This window comes from Oncorhynchus mykiss, chromosome 3, assembly GCF_057628025.1.
Source record: "Oncorhynchus mykiss isolate SJ-2025 chromosome 3, ASM5762802v1, whole genome shotgun sequence".
In the NCBI taxonomy this organism is placed as follows: domain Eukaryota; kingdom Metazoa; phylum Chordata; class Actinopteri; order Salmoniformes; family Salmonidae; genus Oncorhynchus; species Oncorhynchus mykiss.
The window spans coordinates 2,609,801-2,624,052 of record NC_143024.1 but is presented as its reverse complement, the minus strand read 5'-3'; the positions used below and the strand labels follow the sequence as shown (position 1 = coordinate 2,624,052).

The following is a 14,252-nucleotide window of genomic DNA, read 5'->3' as shown; positions in this document are numbered from 1 at the left end:
TAACTGATCCAGGAACTGGTGCAGGACTGAACGCTGGGGGGGGGGGGGGGTGGAGAACGCCTGTGAGCTCTGAGGGGATGTCCAATATTGTATGTAGTGTATATATGGAGACTCATGTCATCTACACTATACGTTACATACTCTGTGTGTGTGTGTGTGTGTGTGTGTGTGTGTGTGTGTGTGTGTGCACTACATGACCAAAAATAAGTGGACTCCTGCGAGTCAAACATCTCATTCCAAAAATCATTGGCATCAATATGGAGTTGGTTCCCCCCCTTTGCTGCTATAACAGCCTCCACTCTTCTGGGAAGGCTTTCCACTAGATGTTGGAACATTGCTGCGGGGACTTGAGCCTATTCAGCCACAAGAGCATTAGTGAGGTCGGGCCCTGATGTTGGGCGATTAGGCCTGGCTCGCAGTTTGTGTTCCAATTCATCCCCATGGTTTTCGATGGAGTTGAGATCAGGACTCTGTGCAGGCCAGTCAAGTTCTTCCACACCGATCTCGACAAACCATTTCTGTATGGACCTCGCTTTGTGCACGGGGGCATTGTCATGCTGAAACAGGAAAGGGCCTTCCCCAAACTGTTGCCACAAAGTTGGAAGCACAGAATCATCTATAATGTCATTGTATGCTGTAGTGTTAAGATTTCCCTTCACTGGAATTAAGGGGCCGGAACCATGAAAAACAGCCCCAGACCATTATTCCTCCTCCACCAAACTTTACAGTTGGCACTATGCATTGGGGCAGGTAGTGTCCTCCTGGCATCCGCCAAACCCAGATTCGTTCTTCGGTCTACCAGATGGTGAAGCGTGATTCATCACTCCAGAGAACGTGTTTCCACTGATCCAGAGTGCTGGATGGCGGGGAGCTTTACACCACTCTAGCCGACGCCTGGTATTAGGCGTGGTGATCTGAGGCTTGTGTGCGGCTGCTCGGCCATGGAAACCCATTTCATGAGGCTCTCGGCGAACAGTTATTGTGCTGATGTTGCTTCCAGAGGCAGTTTGGAACTCGGTAGTGGAGGGTTGCAACCGAGGACAGATTATTTCCCGTTCTGTGAGCTTGTGTTGCCTACCACTTCGTGGCTGAGCCGTTGTTGCTCCTAGACGTTTCCACTTCACAATAACAGCACTTACAGTTGACAGGGGAAGCTCTATCAGGGCAGAAATTTGCCGAACTGGCTTGTTGGAAAGGTGGCATCCTGTGACGGTGCCACGTTGAAAGCGCTTCAGTAAGGTCATTCAACTGTCAATGTTTGTCTATGGAGATTGCATGGCTGTGTGCTCGATTTTATACACCTGTCAGCAACAGTGTTGCTGAAATAGACAAATCCACTAATTTGAAGGGGTGTCCACATACTTTTGTAATATATAGACACACACACACACAGAGTCATTAAAACTCATTTTTCAACCACTCCACAAATGTCCTGTTAACAAACTATAGTTTGTCCTTCTGGAAGGTTCTCCCATCTCTGCAGCACTCCACCAATGAGGCCTTTATGGTAGAGAGGCCAGACGGAAGCCACTTTTCAGTAAAAGGCACATGACAGCCCGCTTTGAGTTTGCCAAAAGGACTCTGAGAAAATGAGAAACAAGATTCTCTGGTCTGACGAAACCAAGATTGAACTCTTTGGCCTGAATGCCAAGCGTCATGTCTGGAGGAAACCTGGCACCATCCTTACAGTGAAGCATGGTGGTGGCAGTATCATGCTGTAGGGATGTTTTTCAGTGGCAGGGACTGGGAGACTAGTCAGAATGGAGGGAAAGATGAACAGAGCAAAGTACAGAGAGATCCTTGATGAAAACCTGCTCCACAGCGCTCAGGACCTCAGACTGGGATGAAGTTTCACCTTCCAACAGGACAACAACCCTAAGCACACAGACAAGACAGCGTAGGAGGGTCTTCGGGACAAGTGACTGTCCTTGACGAGCTCAGCGAGAGCCTGGACTTGAACCCGATCGAACATCTCTGGAGAGACCTGAAAATATCTGTGCAGCGACACTCCCCATCCAACCTGACAGAGCCTGAGAGGATCTGCAGAGAAGAATGGGAGAAACTCCCCAAATACAGGTGTGCCAAGCTTGTAGCATCATACCCAAGAAGACCAGAGGCTGTAATCGCTGCCAAAGGTTCTACAACAAAGTACTGAGTAAAGGGTCTGAATACAGTTTTAAAAATGTCTAAAAACCTGTTTTTGCTTTGTCGCTATGGGGTTGCGTTGTCGCTATGGGGTTGTGCTGTCACTATGGGGTTGCGTTGTCGCTATGGGGTTGCGCTGTCGCGAAGGGGTTGCGCTATCGCGAAGGGGTTGCGGCCTAGGAACAGTGGGTTCAGGGGCAGAACGACAGATTTGTACCTTGTCAGCTCGGGGGTTTGAACTTGCAACCTTCCGGTTACTAGTCCCACGCTCTAACCACTAGGCTACCCTGCCATTGGTCAGTGGCAAGGCTTGAGCTGGTCATAGGAGCTGCTGTCTCTACAAAGCTTTGCTGCTGTCGACAAACCAGAGGAAAAAGTTGGTTCTCCGTAATAACACAGTGACTTTCACAACATCACTGGGCGGGAGGCCACAAGCTCGTCCATCACCACTGAAAACCATCAGCACATGAACACACACATGCACCATACGAACAGGAACCTGCTCCAAAACAAAGCCCCTCCTTTTAAAATAAACCCCTCCCCCCCAGATTGAAACGTGTTCAACATGCCCCAGTCGAAACATCTAAAATGAAATGTGCCGTTGTTTCTCTTCACAACATCACTGGGCGGGAGGCCACAAGCCCCTCCTTTTAAAATAAACCCCTCCCCCCCAGATTGAAACGTGTTCAACATGCCCCAGTCGAAACATCTAAAATGAAATGTGCCGTTGTTTCTCTTCACAACATCACTGGGCGGGAGGCCACAAGCCCCTCCTTTTAAAATAAACCCCTCCCCCCAGATTGAAACGTGTTCAACCTTTCTGTTTCCTACTTTTAGGAGAGGGATCTCGTTCAACTTATTAACAGCCCATAACCGAAGGCTGTGAACAAATGTCTTGAAGGATCTGCTTAAAGGATCATTCTAACATTTTAAATGCACATTTCCATTTTAAAGTCTTTAAAAAAAATTTTTTTTACAAAACAAAAGTATTTAAGAGAAACATGTCAAAAATAACCACGTAGTTAACATCAATAACCACATTATCTGTGACAGGAAGTGTCCCAAAAGGGCCCTATTCCCTATATAGTGCACTACGGCAGACCAGAACCCACCCTATTCCCTATATAGTGCACTACTTTAGACCAGAACCCACCCTATCCCCTATATAGTGCACTACTGCAGACCAGAACCCACCCTGTCCCCTATATAGTGCACTACTTTAGACCAGAACCCACCCTATCCCCTATATAGTGCACTACTTTAGACCAGAACCCACCCTATCCCCTATATAGTGCACTACTTTAGACCAGAACCCACCCTATCCCCTATATAGTGCACTACTTTAGACCAGAACCCACCCTATCCCCTATATAGTGCACTACTTTAGACCAGAACCCACCCTATCCCCTATATAGTGCACTACTGCAGACCAGAACCCACCCTATCCCCTATATAGTGCACTACTTTAGACCAGAACCCACCCTATCCCCTATATAGTGCACTACTTTAGACCAGAACCCACCCTATTCCCTATATAGTGCACTACTATAGACCAGGGCCCATAGAGCTCTGGTCTCTGTAGTCTGCAGTAGTGCACTATATAGGGAATAGGGCCCTGGTCTAAAGTAGTGATCTATATAGGGAATAGGGCCCTGTTCTGCAGTAATGATCTATATAGGGAATAGGGCCCTGGTCTGCAGTAGTGCACTATATAGGGAATAGGGTGCCCTTTGGGACACTTCCCCTGGGGACAGTCCTCTTCCTTTAATTCACTAGAGGTACTTCAAACCATCACTAAAGGCCTTTAACAGTATCTGCATAGTACGATATGGAGACCCCATATTTAACTTGAGTCTGAAAAATACCAGCACAAATATCAATTCAAAATATTACAACTAAAACACAAGTGTATCAAGCTTGAAAAACACACCCACATATACATCCACATACTAACAGTAAAATAACTCAAAACAATTCTCTCTCATTCCCTCTCTCTCTCTCATTCCCCCCCCCTCTCTCTCTCATTCCCTCCCTCTCTCTCTCTCATTCCCTCTCTCTCTCTCTCTCATTCCCTCTCTCTCATTCCCTCTCTCTCTCATTCTCTCTCTCTCTCATTCCCTCCCTCTCTCTCTCTCATTCCCTCTCTCTCTCTCATTCCCTCTCTCTCATTCCCTCTCTCTCTCATTCCCTCTCTCTCTCTCTCTCATTCCCTCTCTCTCTCTCTCTCTCTCATTCCCTCTCTCTCTCTCATTCCCTCTCTTTCTCTCTCTCTCATTCCCTCTCTCTAACTGTTTACGATACACACAAGAGCTAGGAGGACCTAGTTGAGGGCAGTGGGTGTGTCCAGTACGGAGCGTTGAGAACCAAACAGAGAGTCCAGTTTACAGCCTTAAAACAGGATGGTATACATCTCAAACTGCATCCTATTCCCTACGTAGTGCACTACTGCAGACCAGGGCCTACCGGGCTTAAGGTACTGCTATACAGGGAATAGGGTGTGATTTGGGATGTAAACCCTAGGACTTATCGAATACACGGCGAGTGGACTGGATCACATCATGACTGGGATCATGAGAGCCTGGAGATGTTGTCAGGTTGCTGCTGGGAGTGGTTAGAGGAGGAGGAGTCTGGAGAACATGGCTGGCTCTCATTGGCCCGTTGTCTTCAGTGTCATCATTTGAAGGCTTGTCTTCTTCATCAGTTTGCTCCAAAGGTGGAGGGGGGGAGGGGCTATTTGGATTCACCCAAATAAACACTGGAAATAGAATGACAAAGACTGGTTAGTGGAGGTAACAGACTGGTTGGTGGATGTAACAGACTGGTTGGTGGAGGTAACAGACTGGTTAGTGGAGGTTGGTGGATGTAACAGACTGGTTAGTGGAGGTAACAGACTGGTTGGTGGAGGTAACAGACTGGTTAGTGGAGGTAACAGACTGGTTAGTGGAGGTTGGTGGATGTAACAGACTGGTTAGTGGATGTAACAGACTGGTTAGTGGATGTAACAGACTGGTTAGTGGAGGTAACAGACTGGTTAGTGGAAGTTAGTGGATGTAACAGACTGGTTAGTGGAGGTTGGTGGATGTAACAGACTGGTTAGTGGAGGTTGGTGGACGTAACAGACTGGTTGGTGGACGTAACAGACTGGTTAGTGGAGGTTGGTGGATGTAACAGACTGGTTAGTGGAGGTTGGTGGATGTAACAGACTGGTTAGTGGAGGTTGGTGGATGTAACAGACTGGTTAGTGGAGGTTGGTGGATGTAACAGACTGGTTAGTGGAGGTTGGTGGATGTAACAGACTGGTTAGTGGAGGTTGGTGGATGTAAGAGACTGGTTAGTGGAGGTTGGTGGATGTAAGAGACTGGTTAGTGGAGGTTGGTGGATGTAAGAGACTGGTTAGTGGAGGTTGGTGGATGTAACAGACTGGTTAGTGGAGGTTGGTGGATGTAAGAGACTGGTTAGTGGAGGTTGGTGGATGTAAGAGACTGGTTAGTGGAGGTTGGTGGATGTAACAGACTGGTTAGTGGAGGTTGGTGGATGTAACAGACTGGTTAGTGGAGGTAACAGACTGGTTAGTGGAGGTTGGTGGACGTAACAGACTGGTTAGTGGAGGTAACAGACTGGTTAGTGGAGGTAACAGACTGGCTAGTGGAGGTTGGTGGACGTAACAGACTGGTTAGTGGAGGTAACAGACTGGTTAGTGGAGGTAACAGACTGGTTAGTGGAGGTTGGTGGATGTAACAGACTGGTTAGTGGAGGTTAGTGGATGTAACAGACTGGTTAGTGGAGGTTGGTGGACGTAACAGACTGGTTGGTGGACGTAACAGACTGGTTAGTGGAGGTAACAGACTGGTTAGTGGAGGTTGGTGGACGTAACAGACTGGTTAGTGGAGGTAACAGACTGGTTAGTGGAGGTAACAGACTGGCTAGTGGAGGTTGGTGGACGTAACAGACTGGTTAGTGGAGGTAACAGACTGGTTAGTGGAGGTAACAGACTGGTTAGTGGAGGTTGGTGGATGTAACAGACTGGTTAGTGGAGGTTAGTGGATGTAACAGACTGGTTAGTGGAGGTTGGTGGACGTAACAGACTGGTTGGTGGACGTAACAGACTGGTTAGTGGAGGTTGGTGGACGTAACAGACTGGTTAGTGGAGGTTGGTGGATGTAACAGACTAGTTAGTGGAGGTTGGTGGATGTAAGAGACTGGTTAGTGGAGGTTGGTGGATGTAACAGACTGGTTAGTGGAGGTTGGTGGATGTAAGAGACTGGTTAGTGGAGGTTGGTGGATGTAACAGACTGGTTAGTGGAGGTTGGTGGATGTAAGAGACTGGTTAGTGGAGGTTGGTGGATGTAACAGACTGGTTAGTGGAGGTTGGTGGACGTAACAGACTGGTTAGTGGAGGGTGGTGGATGTAACAGACTGGTTAGTGGAGGTTAGTGGATGTAACAGACTGGTTAGTGGAGGTTGGTGGATGTAACAGACTGGTTAGTGGAGGTTGGTGGATGTAACAGACTGGTTAGTGGAGGTTGGTGGATGTAAGAGACTGGTTAGTGGAGGTTGGTGGATGTAACAGACTGGTTAGTGGAGGTTGGTGGATGTAAGAGACTGGTTAGTGGAGGTTGGTGGATGTAAGAGACTGGTTAGTGGAGGTTGGTGGATGTAACAGACTGGTTAGTGGAGGTTGGTGGATGTAACAGACTGGTTAGTGGAGGTTGGTGGATGTAACAGACTGGTTGGTGGATGTAACAGACTGGTTAGTGGAGGTTGGTGGATGTAACAGACTGGTTAGTGGAGGTTGGTGGACGTAACAGACTGGTTAGTGGAGGGTGGTGGATGTAACAGACTGGTTAGTGGAGGTTAGTGGATGTAACAGACTGGTTAGTGGAGGTTGGTGGATGTAACAGACTGGTTAGTGGAGGTTGGTGGATGTAACAGACTGGTTAGTGGAGGTTGGTGGATGTAAGAGACTGGTTAGTGGAGGTTGGTGGATGTAACAGACTGGTTAGTGGAGGTTGGTGGATGTAAGAGACTGGTTAGTGGAGGTTGGTGGATGTAAGAGACTGGTTAGTGGAGGTTGGTGGATGTAACAGACTGGTTAGTGGAGGTTGGTGGATGTAACAGACTGGTTAGTGGAGGTTGGTGGATGTAACAGACTGGTTGGTGGATGTAACAGACTGGTTAGTGGAGGTTGGTGGATGTAACAGACTGGTTAGTGGAGGTTGGTGGATGTAACAGACTGGTTAGTGGAGGTTGGTGGATGTAACAGACTGGTTAGTGGAGGTAACAGACTGGTTAGTGGAGGTAAAAGACTGGTTAGTGGAGGTTGGTGGACGTAACAGACTGGTTAGTGGAGGTAAAAGACTGGTTAGTGGAGGGTGGTGGGTGTAACAGACTGGTTAGTGGAGGTTGGTGGATGTAACAGACTGGTTAGTGGAGGTTGGTGGATGTAACAGACTGGTTAGTGGATGTAACAGACTGGTTAGTGGAGGTTGGTGGACGTAACAGACTGGTTAGTGGAGGTAACAGGCTGGTTAGTGGAGGTTGGTGGATGTAACAGACTGGTTAGTGGAGGATGGTGGATGTAACAGACTGGTTAGTGGAGGTAACAGACTGGTTAGTGGAGGTTGGTGGATGTATCAGACTGGTTAGTGGAGGTTGGTTGATGTAACAGACTGGTTAGTGGAGGTAACAGACTGGTTAGTGGAGGTTAGTGGATGTAACAGACTGGTTAGTGGAGGTTGGTGGATGTAACAGACTGGTTAGTGGAGGTAACAGACTGGTTAGTGGAGGTTGGTGGAGGTAACAGACTGGTTAGTGGAGGTTGGTGGACGTAACAGACTGGTTAGTGGATGTAACAGACTGGTTAGTGGAGGTTGGTGGATGTAACAGACTGGTTAGTGGAGGTTGGTGGATGTAACAGACTGGTTAGTGGATGTTGGTGGATGTAACAGACTGGTTAGTGGAGGTTAGTGGATGTAACAGACTGGTTAGTGGAGGTTGGTGGAGGTAACAGACTGGTTAGTGGAGGTTGGTGGATGTAACAGACTGGTTAGTGGAGGTTGGTGGATGTAACAGACTGGTTAGTGGAGGTTGGTGGATATAACAGACTGGTTAGTGGAGGTTGGTGGATGTAACAGACTGGTTAGTGGAAGTTGGTGGATGTAACAGACTGGTTAGTGGAGGTTGGTGGATGTAACAGACTGGTTGGTGGATGTAACAGACTGGTTAGTGGAGGTTGGTGGATGTAACAGACTGGTTAGTGGAGGTTGGTGGATGTAACAGACTGGTTAGTGGAGGTTGGTGGATGTAACAGACTGGTTAGTGGAGGTAACAGACTGGTTAGTGGAGGTAAAAGACTGGTTAGTGGAGGTTGGTGGACGTAACAGACTGGTTAGTGGAGGTAAAAGACTGGTTAGTGGAGGGTGGTGGGTGTAACAGACTGGTTAGTGGAGGTTGGTGGATGTAACAGACTGGTTAGTGGAGGTTGGTGGATGTAACAGACTGGTTAGTGGATGTAACAGACTGGTTAGTGGAGGTTGGTGGACGTAACAGACTGGTTAGTGGAGGTAACAGGCTGGTTAGTGGAGGTTGGTGGATGTAACAGACTGGTTAGTGGAGGATGGTGGATGTAACAGACTGGTTAGTGGAGGTAACAGACTGGTTAGTGGAGGTTGGTGGATGTATCAGACTGGTTAGTGGAGGTTGGTTGATGTAACAGACTGGTTAGTGGAGGTAACAGACTGGTTAGTGGAGGTTAGTGGATGTAACAGACTGGTTAGTGGAGGTTGGTGGATGTAACAGACTGGTTAGTGGAGGTAACAGACTGGTTAGTGGAGGTTGGTGGAGGTAACAGACTGGTTAGTGGAGGTTGGTGGACGTAACAGACTGGTTAGTGGATGTAACAGACTGGTTAGTGGAGGTTGGTGGATGTAACAGACTGGTTAGTGGAGGTTGGTGGATGTAACAGACTGGTTAGTGGATGTTGGTGGATGTAACAGACTGGTTAGTGGAGGTTAGTGGATGTAACAGACTGGTTAGTGGAGGTTGGTGGAGGTAACAGACTGGTTAGTGGAGGTTGGTGGATGTAACAGACTGGTTAGTGGAGGTTGGTGGATGTAACAGACTGGTTAGTGGAGGTTGGTGGATATAACAGACTGGTTAGTGGAGGTTGGTGGATGTAACAGACTGGTTAGTGGAAGTTGGTGGATGTAACAGACTGGTTAGTGGAGGTTGGTGGACGTAACAGACTGGTTAGTGGAGGTTGGTGGACGTAACAGACTGGTTAGTGGAGGTAACAGACTGGTTAGTGGAGGTTTGTGGATGTAACAGACTGGTTAGTGGAAGTTGGTGGATGTAACAGACTGGTTAGTGGAGGTTGGTGGAGGTAACAGACTGGTTAGTGGAGGTTAGTGGATTTAACAGACTGGTTAGTGGAGGTTGGTGGAGGTAACAGACTGGTTAGTGGAGGGTGGTGGATGTAACAGACTGGTTAGTGGAGGTTGGTGGATGTAACAGACTGGTTAGTGGAGGTTGGTGGAGGTAACAGACTGGTTGGTGGATGTAACAGACTGGTTAGTGGAGGTTGGTGGATGTATCAGACTGGTTAGTGGAGGGTGGTGGATGTAACAGACTGGTTAGTGGAGGTTGGTGGATGTAAGAGACTGGTTAGTGGAGGGTGGTGGATGTAACAGACTGGTTAGTGGAGGTTGGGGGATGTAACAGACTGGTTAGTGGAGGTAACAGACTGGTTGGTGGATGTATCAGACTGGTTAGTGGAGGTAACAGACTGGTTGGTGGATGTAACAGACTGGTTAGTGGAGGTTGGTGGATGTAACAGACTGGTTAGTGGAGGTTGGTGGAGGTAACAGACTGGTTAGTGGAGGTTGGTGGAGGTAACAGACTGGTTAGTGGAGGTTAGTGGATTTAACAGACTGGTTAGTGGAGGTTGGTGGAGGTAACAGACTGGTTAGTGGAGGGTGGTGGATGTAACAGACTGGTTAGTGGAGGTTGGTGGATGTAACAGACTGGTTAGTGGAGGTTGGTGGAGGTAACAGACTGGTTGGTGGATGTAACAGACTGGTTAGTGGAGGTTGGTGGAGGTAACAGACTGGTTGGTGGATGTAACAGACTGGTTAGTGGAGGTTGGTGGATGTATCAGACTGGTTAGTGGAGGGTGGTGGATGTAACAGACTGGTTAGTGGAGGTTGGTGGATGTAAGAGACTGGTTAGTGGAGGGTGGTGGATGTAACAGACTGGTTAGTGGAGGTTGGGGGATGTAACAGACTGGTTAGTGGAGGTAACAGACTGGTTGGTGGATGTATCAGACTGGTTAGTGGAGGTAACAGACTGGTTGGTGGATGTAACAGACTGGTTAGTGGAGGTTGGTGGATGTAACAGACTGGTTAGTGGAGGTTGGTGGATGTAACAGACTGGTTAGTGGAGGGTGGTGGATGTAACAGACTGGTTAGTGGAGGTTGGTGGATGTAACAGACTGGTTAGTGGAGGTTGGTGGATGTAACAGACTGGTTAGTGGAGGTTGGCGGATGTAACAGACTGGTTAGTGGAGGTTGGTGGATGTAACAGACTGGTTAGTGGAGGTTGGTGGATGTAACAGACTGGTTAGTGGAGGTTGGTGGACGTAACAGACTGGTTAGTGGAGGTAACAGACTGGTTAGTGGAGGTTGGTGGAGGTAACAGACTGGTTAGTGATCCACACAGCACGAGGGGGTCTTCGATCTCACACTAAGGGGTGAGACATACACAGGAATGAAACGAACAGGAAACCTAAATGAATAGAGTGTAGCCTCACATTGTCTTGACCCCCAAGGTAGGGCGGTTTAGAACTGCCCAGCGCTGCTGGGGTCACACTGTAACAGACGCACGATGGAGGGGTCACTTTTAGCCCCTTTAATGAACTCTTCCAGAGACAGTTTACCTGGAGAAACACAACAGGAGACAGTCAGGTTAGATTCACCTTTAATGAACCCCCTTAGAGACAGTTTACCTGGAGAAACACAACAGGAGACAGTCAGGTTAGATTAACCTTTAATGAACCCCCTTAGAGACAGTTTACCTGGAGAAACACAACAGGAGACAGTCAGGTTAGATTAACCTGTAATGAACTCTTCCAGAGACAGTTTACCTGGAGAAACACAACAGGAGACAGTCAGGTTAGATTAACCTTTAATGAACTCTTCCAGAGACAGTTTACCTGGAGAAACACAACAGGAGACAGTCAGGTTAGATTAACCTGTAATGAACCCCCTTAGAGACAGTTTACCTGGAGAAACACAACAGGAGACAGTCAGGTTAGATTAACCTTTAATGAACTCTTCCAGAGACAGTTTACCTAGAGAAACACAACAGGAGACAGTCAGGTTAGATTAACCTGTAATGAACCCCCTTAGAGACAGTTTACCTGGAGAAACACAACAGGAGACAGTCAGGTTAGATTAACCTTTAATGAACTCTTCCAGAGACAGTTTACCTGGAGAAACACAACAGGAGACAGTCAGGTTAGATTAACCTTTAATGAACCCCCTTAGAGACAGTTTACCTGGAGAAACACAACAGGAGACAGTCAGGTTAGATTAACCTTTAATGAACCCCCTTAGAGACAGTTTACCTGGAGAAACACTAGACATGAGTATATATCATTATCAAATAGAGACCTCGACGTTTGGACAACAATCTGAAAACCATTGAGTAAGTAGGTCCCCAACTGGTGGAAACCCTAGAAATCAGATGTGGGATTATTAACAGGTGGTAACCCTAGTAGTCAGATGTGGGATTATTAACAGGTGGTAACCCTAGTAGTCAGATGTGGGATTATTAACAGGTGGGATTATTGACAGGTGGTAACCCTAGAAGTCAGATGTGGGATTATTAACAGGTGGGATTATTAACAGGTGGTAACCCTAGAAGTCAGATGTGGGATTATTAACAGGTGGTAACCCTAGTAGTCAGATGTGGGATTATTAACAGGTGGGATTATTAACAGGTGGTAACCCTAGAAGTCAGATGTGGGATTATTAACAGGTGGGATTATTAACAGGTGGGATTATTAACAGGTGGTAACCCTAGAAGTCAGATGTGGGATTATTAACAGGTGGTAACCCTAGTAGTCAGATGTGGGATTATTAACAGGTGGGATTATTAACAGGTGGTAACCCTAGAAGTCAGATGTGGGATTATTAACAGCTGGTAACCCTAGTAGTCAGATGTGGGATTATTAACAGGTGGGATTATTAACAGGTGGTAACCCTAGAAATCAGATATGGGATTATTAACAGGTGGGAATATTAACAGGTGGTAACCCTAGAAGTCAGATGTGGGATTATTAACAGGTGGGATTATTAACAGGTGGGATTATTAACAGGTGGTAACCCTAGAAGTCAGATGTGGGATTATTAACAGGTGGTAACCCTAGTAGTCAGATGTGGGATTATTAACAGGTGGTAACCCTAGTAGTCAGATGTGGGATTATTAACAGGTGGGATTATTAACATGTGGTAACCCTAGAAGTCAGATGTGGGATTATTAACAGGTGGGATTATTAACAGGTGGTAACCCTAGAAGTCAGATGTGGGATTATTAACAGGTGGTAACCCTAGTAGTCAGATGTGGGATTATTAACAGGTGGGATTATTAACAGGTGGTAACCCTAGAAGTCAGATGTGGGATTATTAACAGGTGGGATTATTAACAGGTGGGATTATTAACAGGTGGTAACCCTAGAAGTCAGATGTGGGATTATTAACAGGTGGTAACCCTAGTAGTCAGATGTGGGATTATTAACAGGTGGGATTATTAACAGGTGGTAACCCTAGAAGTCAGATGTGGGATTATTAACAGCTGGTAACCCTAGTAGTCAGATGTGGGATTATTAACAGGTGGGATTATTAACAGGTGGTAACCCTAGAAATCAGATATGGGATTATTAACAGGTGGGAATATTAACAGGTGGTAACCCTAGAAGTCAGATGTGGGATTATTAACAGGTGGGATTATTAACAGGTGGGATTATTAACAGGTGGTAACCCTAGAAGTCAGATGTGGGATTATTAACAGGTGGTAACCCTAGTAGTCAGATGTGGGATTATTAACAGGTGGTAACCCTAGTAGTCAGATGTGGGATTATTAACAGGTGGGATTATTAACATGTGGTAACCCTAGTAGTCAGATGTGGGATTATTAACAGGTGGGATTATTAACATGTGGTAACCCTAGAAATCATGTGGGATTATTAACATGTGGTAACCCTAGTAGTAAAATGTGGGATTATTAACAGGTTGTAGTCCTAGAAGTCAGATGTGGGATTATTAACAGGTGGTAACCCTAGTAGTCAGATGTGGGATTATTAACACGTGGTAACCCTAGTAGTCAGATGTGGGATTATTAACAAGTGGTAACCCTAGTAGTCAGATGTGGGATTATTAACAGGTGGGATTATTAACATGTGGTAACCCTAGTAGTCAGATGTGGGATTATTAACAGGTGGTAACCCTAGTAGTCAGTTGTGGGATTATTAACAGGTGGGATTATTAACAGGTGGTAACCCTAGTAGTCAGATGTGGGATTATTAACAGGTGGTAACCCTAGAAGTCAGATGTGGGATTATTAACAGGTGGTAACCCTAGTAGTCAGATGTGGGATTATTAACAGGTGGTAACCCTAGTAGTCAGATGTGGGATTATTAACAGGTGGGATTATTAACAGGTGGGATTATTAACATGTGGTAACCCTAGTAGTCAGATGTGGGATTATTAACAGGTGGGATTATTAACAGGTGGGATTATTAACAGGTAACCCTAGTAGTCAGATGTGGGATTATTAACAGGTAACCCTAGTAGTCAGATGTGGGATTATTAACAGGTGGGATTATTAACAGGTGGGATTATTAACATGTGGTAACCCTAGTAGTCAGATGTGGGATTATTAACAGGTGGGATTATTAACAGGTGGGATTATTAACAGGTAACCCTAGTAGTCAGATGTGGGATTATTAACAGGTAACCCTAGTAGTCAGATGTGGGATTATTAACAGGTGGTAACACAGTATCCACATGTTCATATCGTCATACCATCCTTCTCATCCCAGGATTTAGGGT

The 14,252-nt window shown here is 46.5% G+C and overlaps 1 protein-coding gene across 14 annotated transcripts in view; it reads right to left on the bottom strand.

Annotated features, from left to right (window-relative positions):
- Window positions 1-4,124: 4,124 nt before the first annotated feature.
- Window positions 4,125-14,252, bottom strand: part of LOC110518716 (neurocalcin-delta A) — a 110,867-nt gene continuing 100,739 nt past the window's right edge. For 12 of the 14 annotated variants that reach the window (XM_090219327.1, XM_090219312.1, XM_090219317.1 and 9 more), the window contains 2 exons: window positions 10,952-11,077; window positions 4,125-4,900 (listed from right to left, as the gene is read on the bottom strand). In XM_090219327.1, coding sequence (XP_090075453.1) covers window positions 10,980-11,077 — 98 coding nt within the window. In that variant the 3' untranslated portion in view covers window positions 4,125-4,900; window positions 10,952-10,979. Of the gene's footprint in view, window positions 4,901-10,951; window positions 11,078-11,472; window positions 11,630-14,252 lie in introns of those variants that run through there. The other 2 variants (XM_036973037.2, XM_090219351.1) reach the window with 2 other exon arrangements.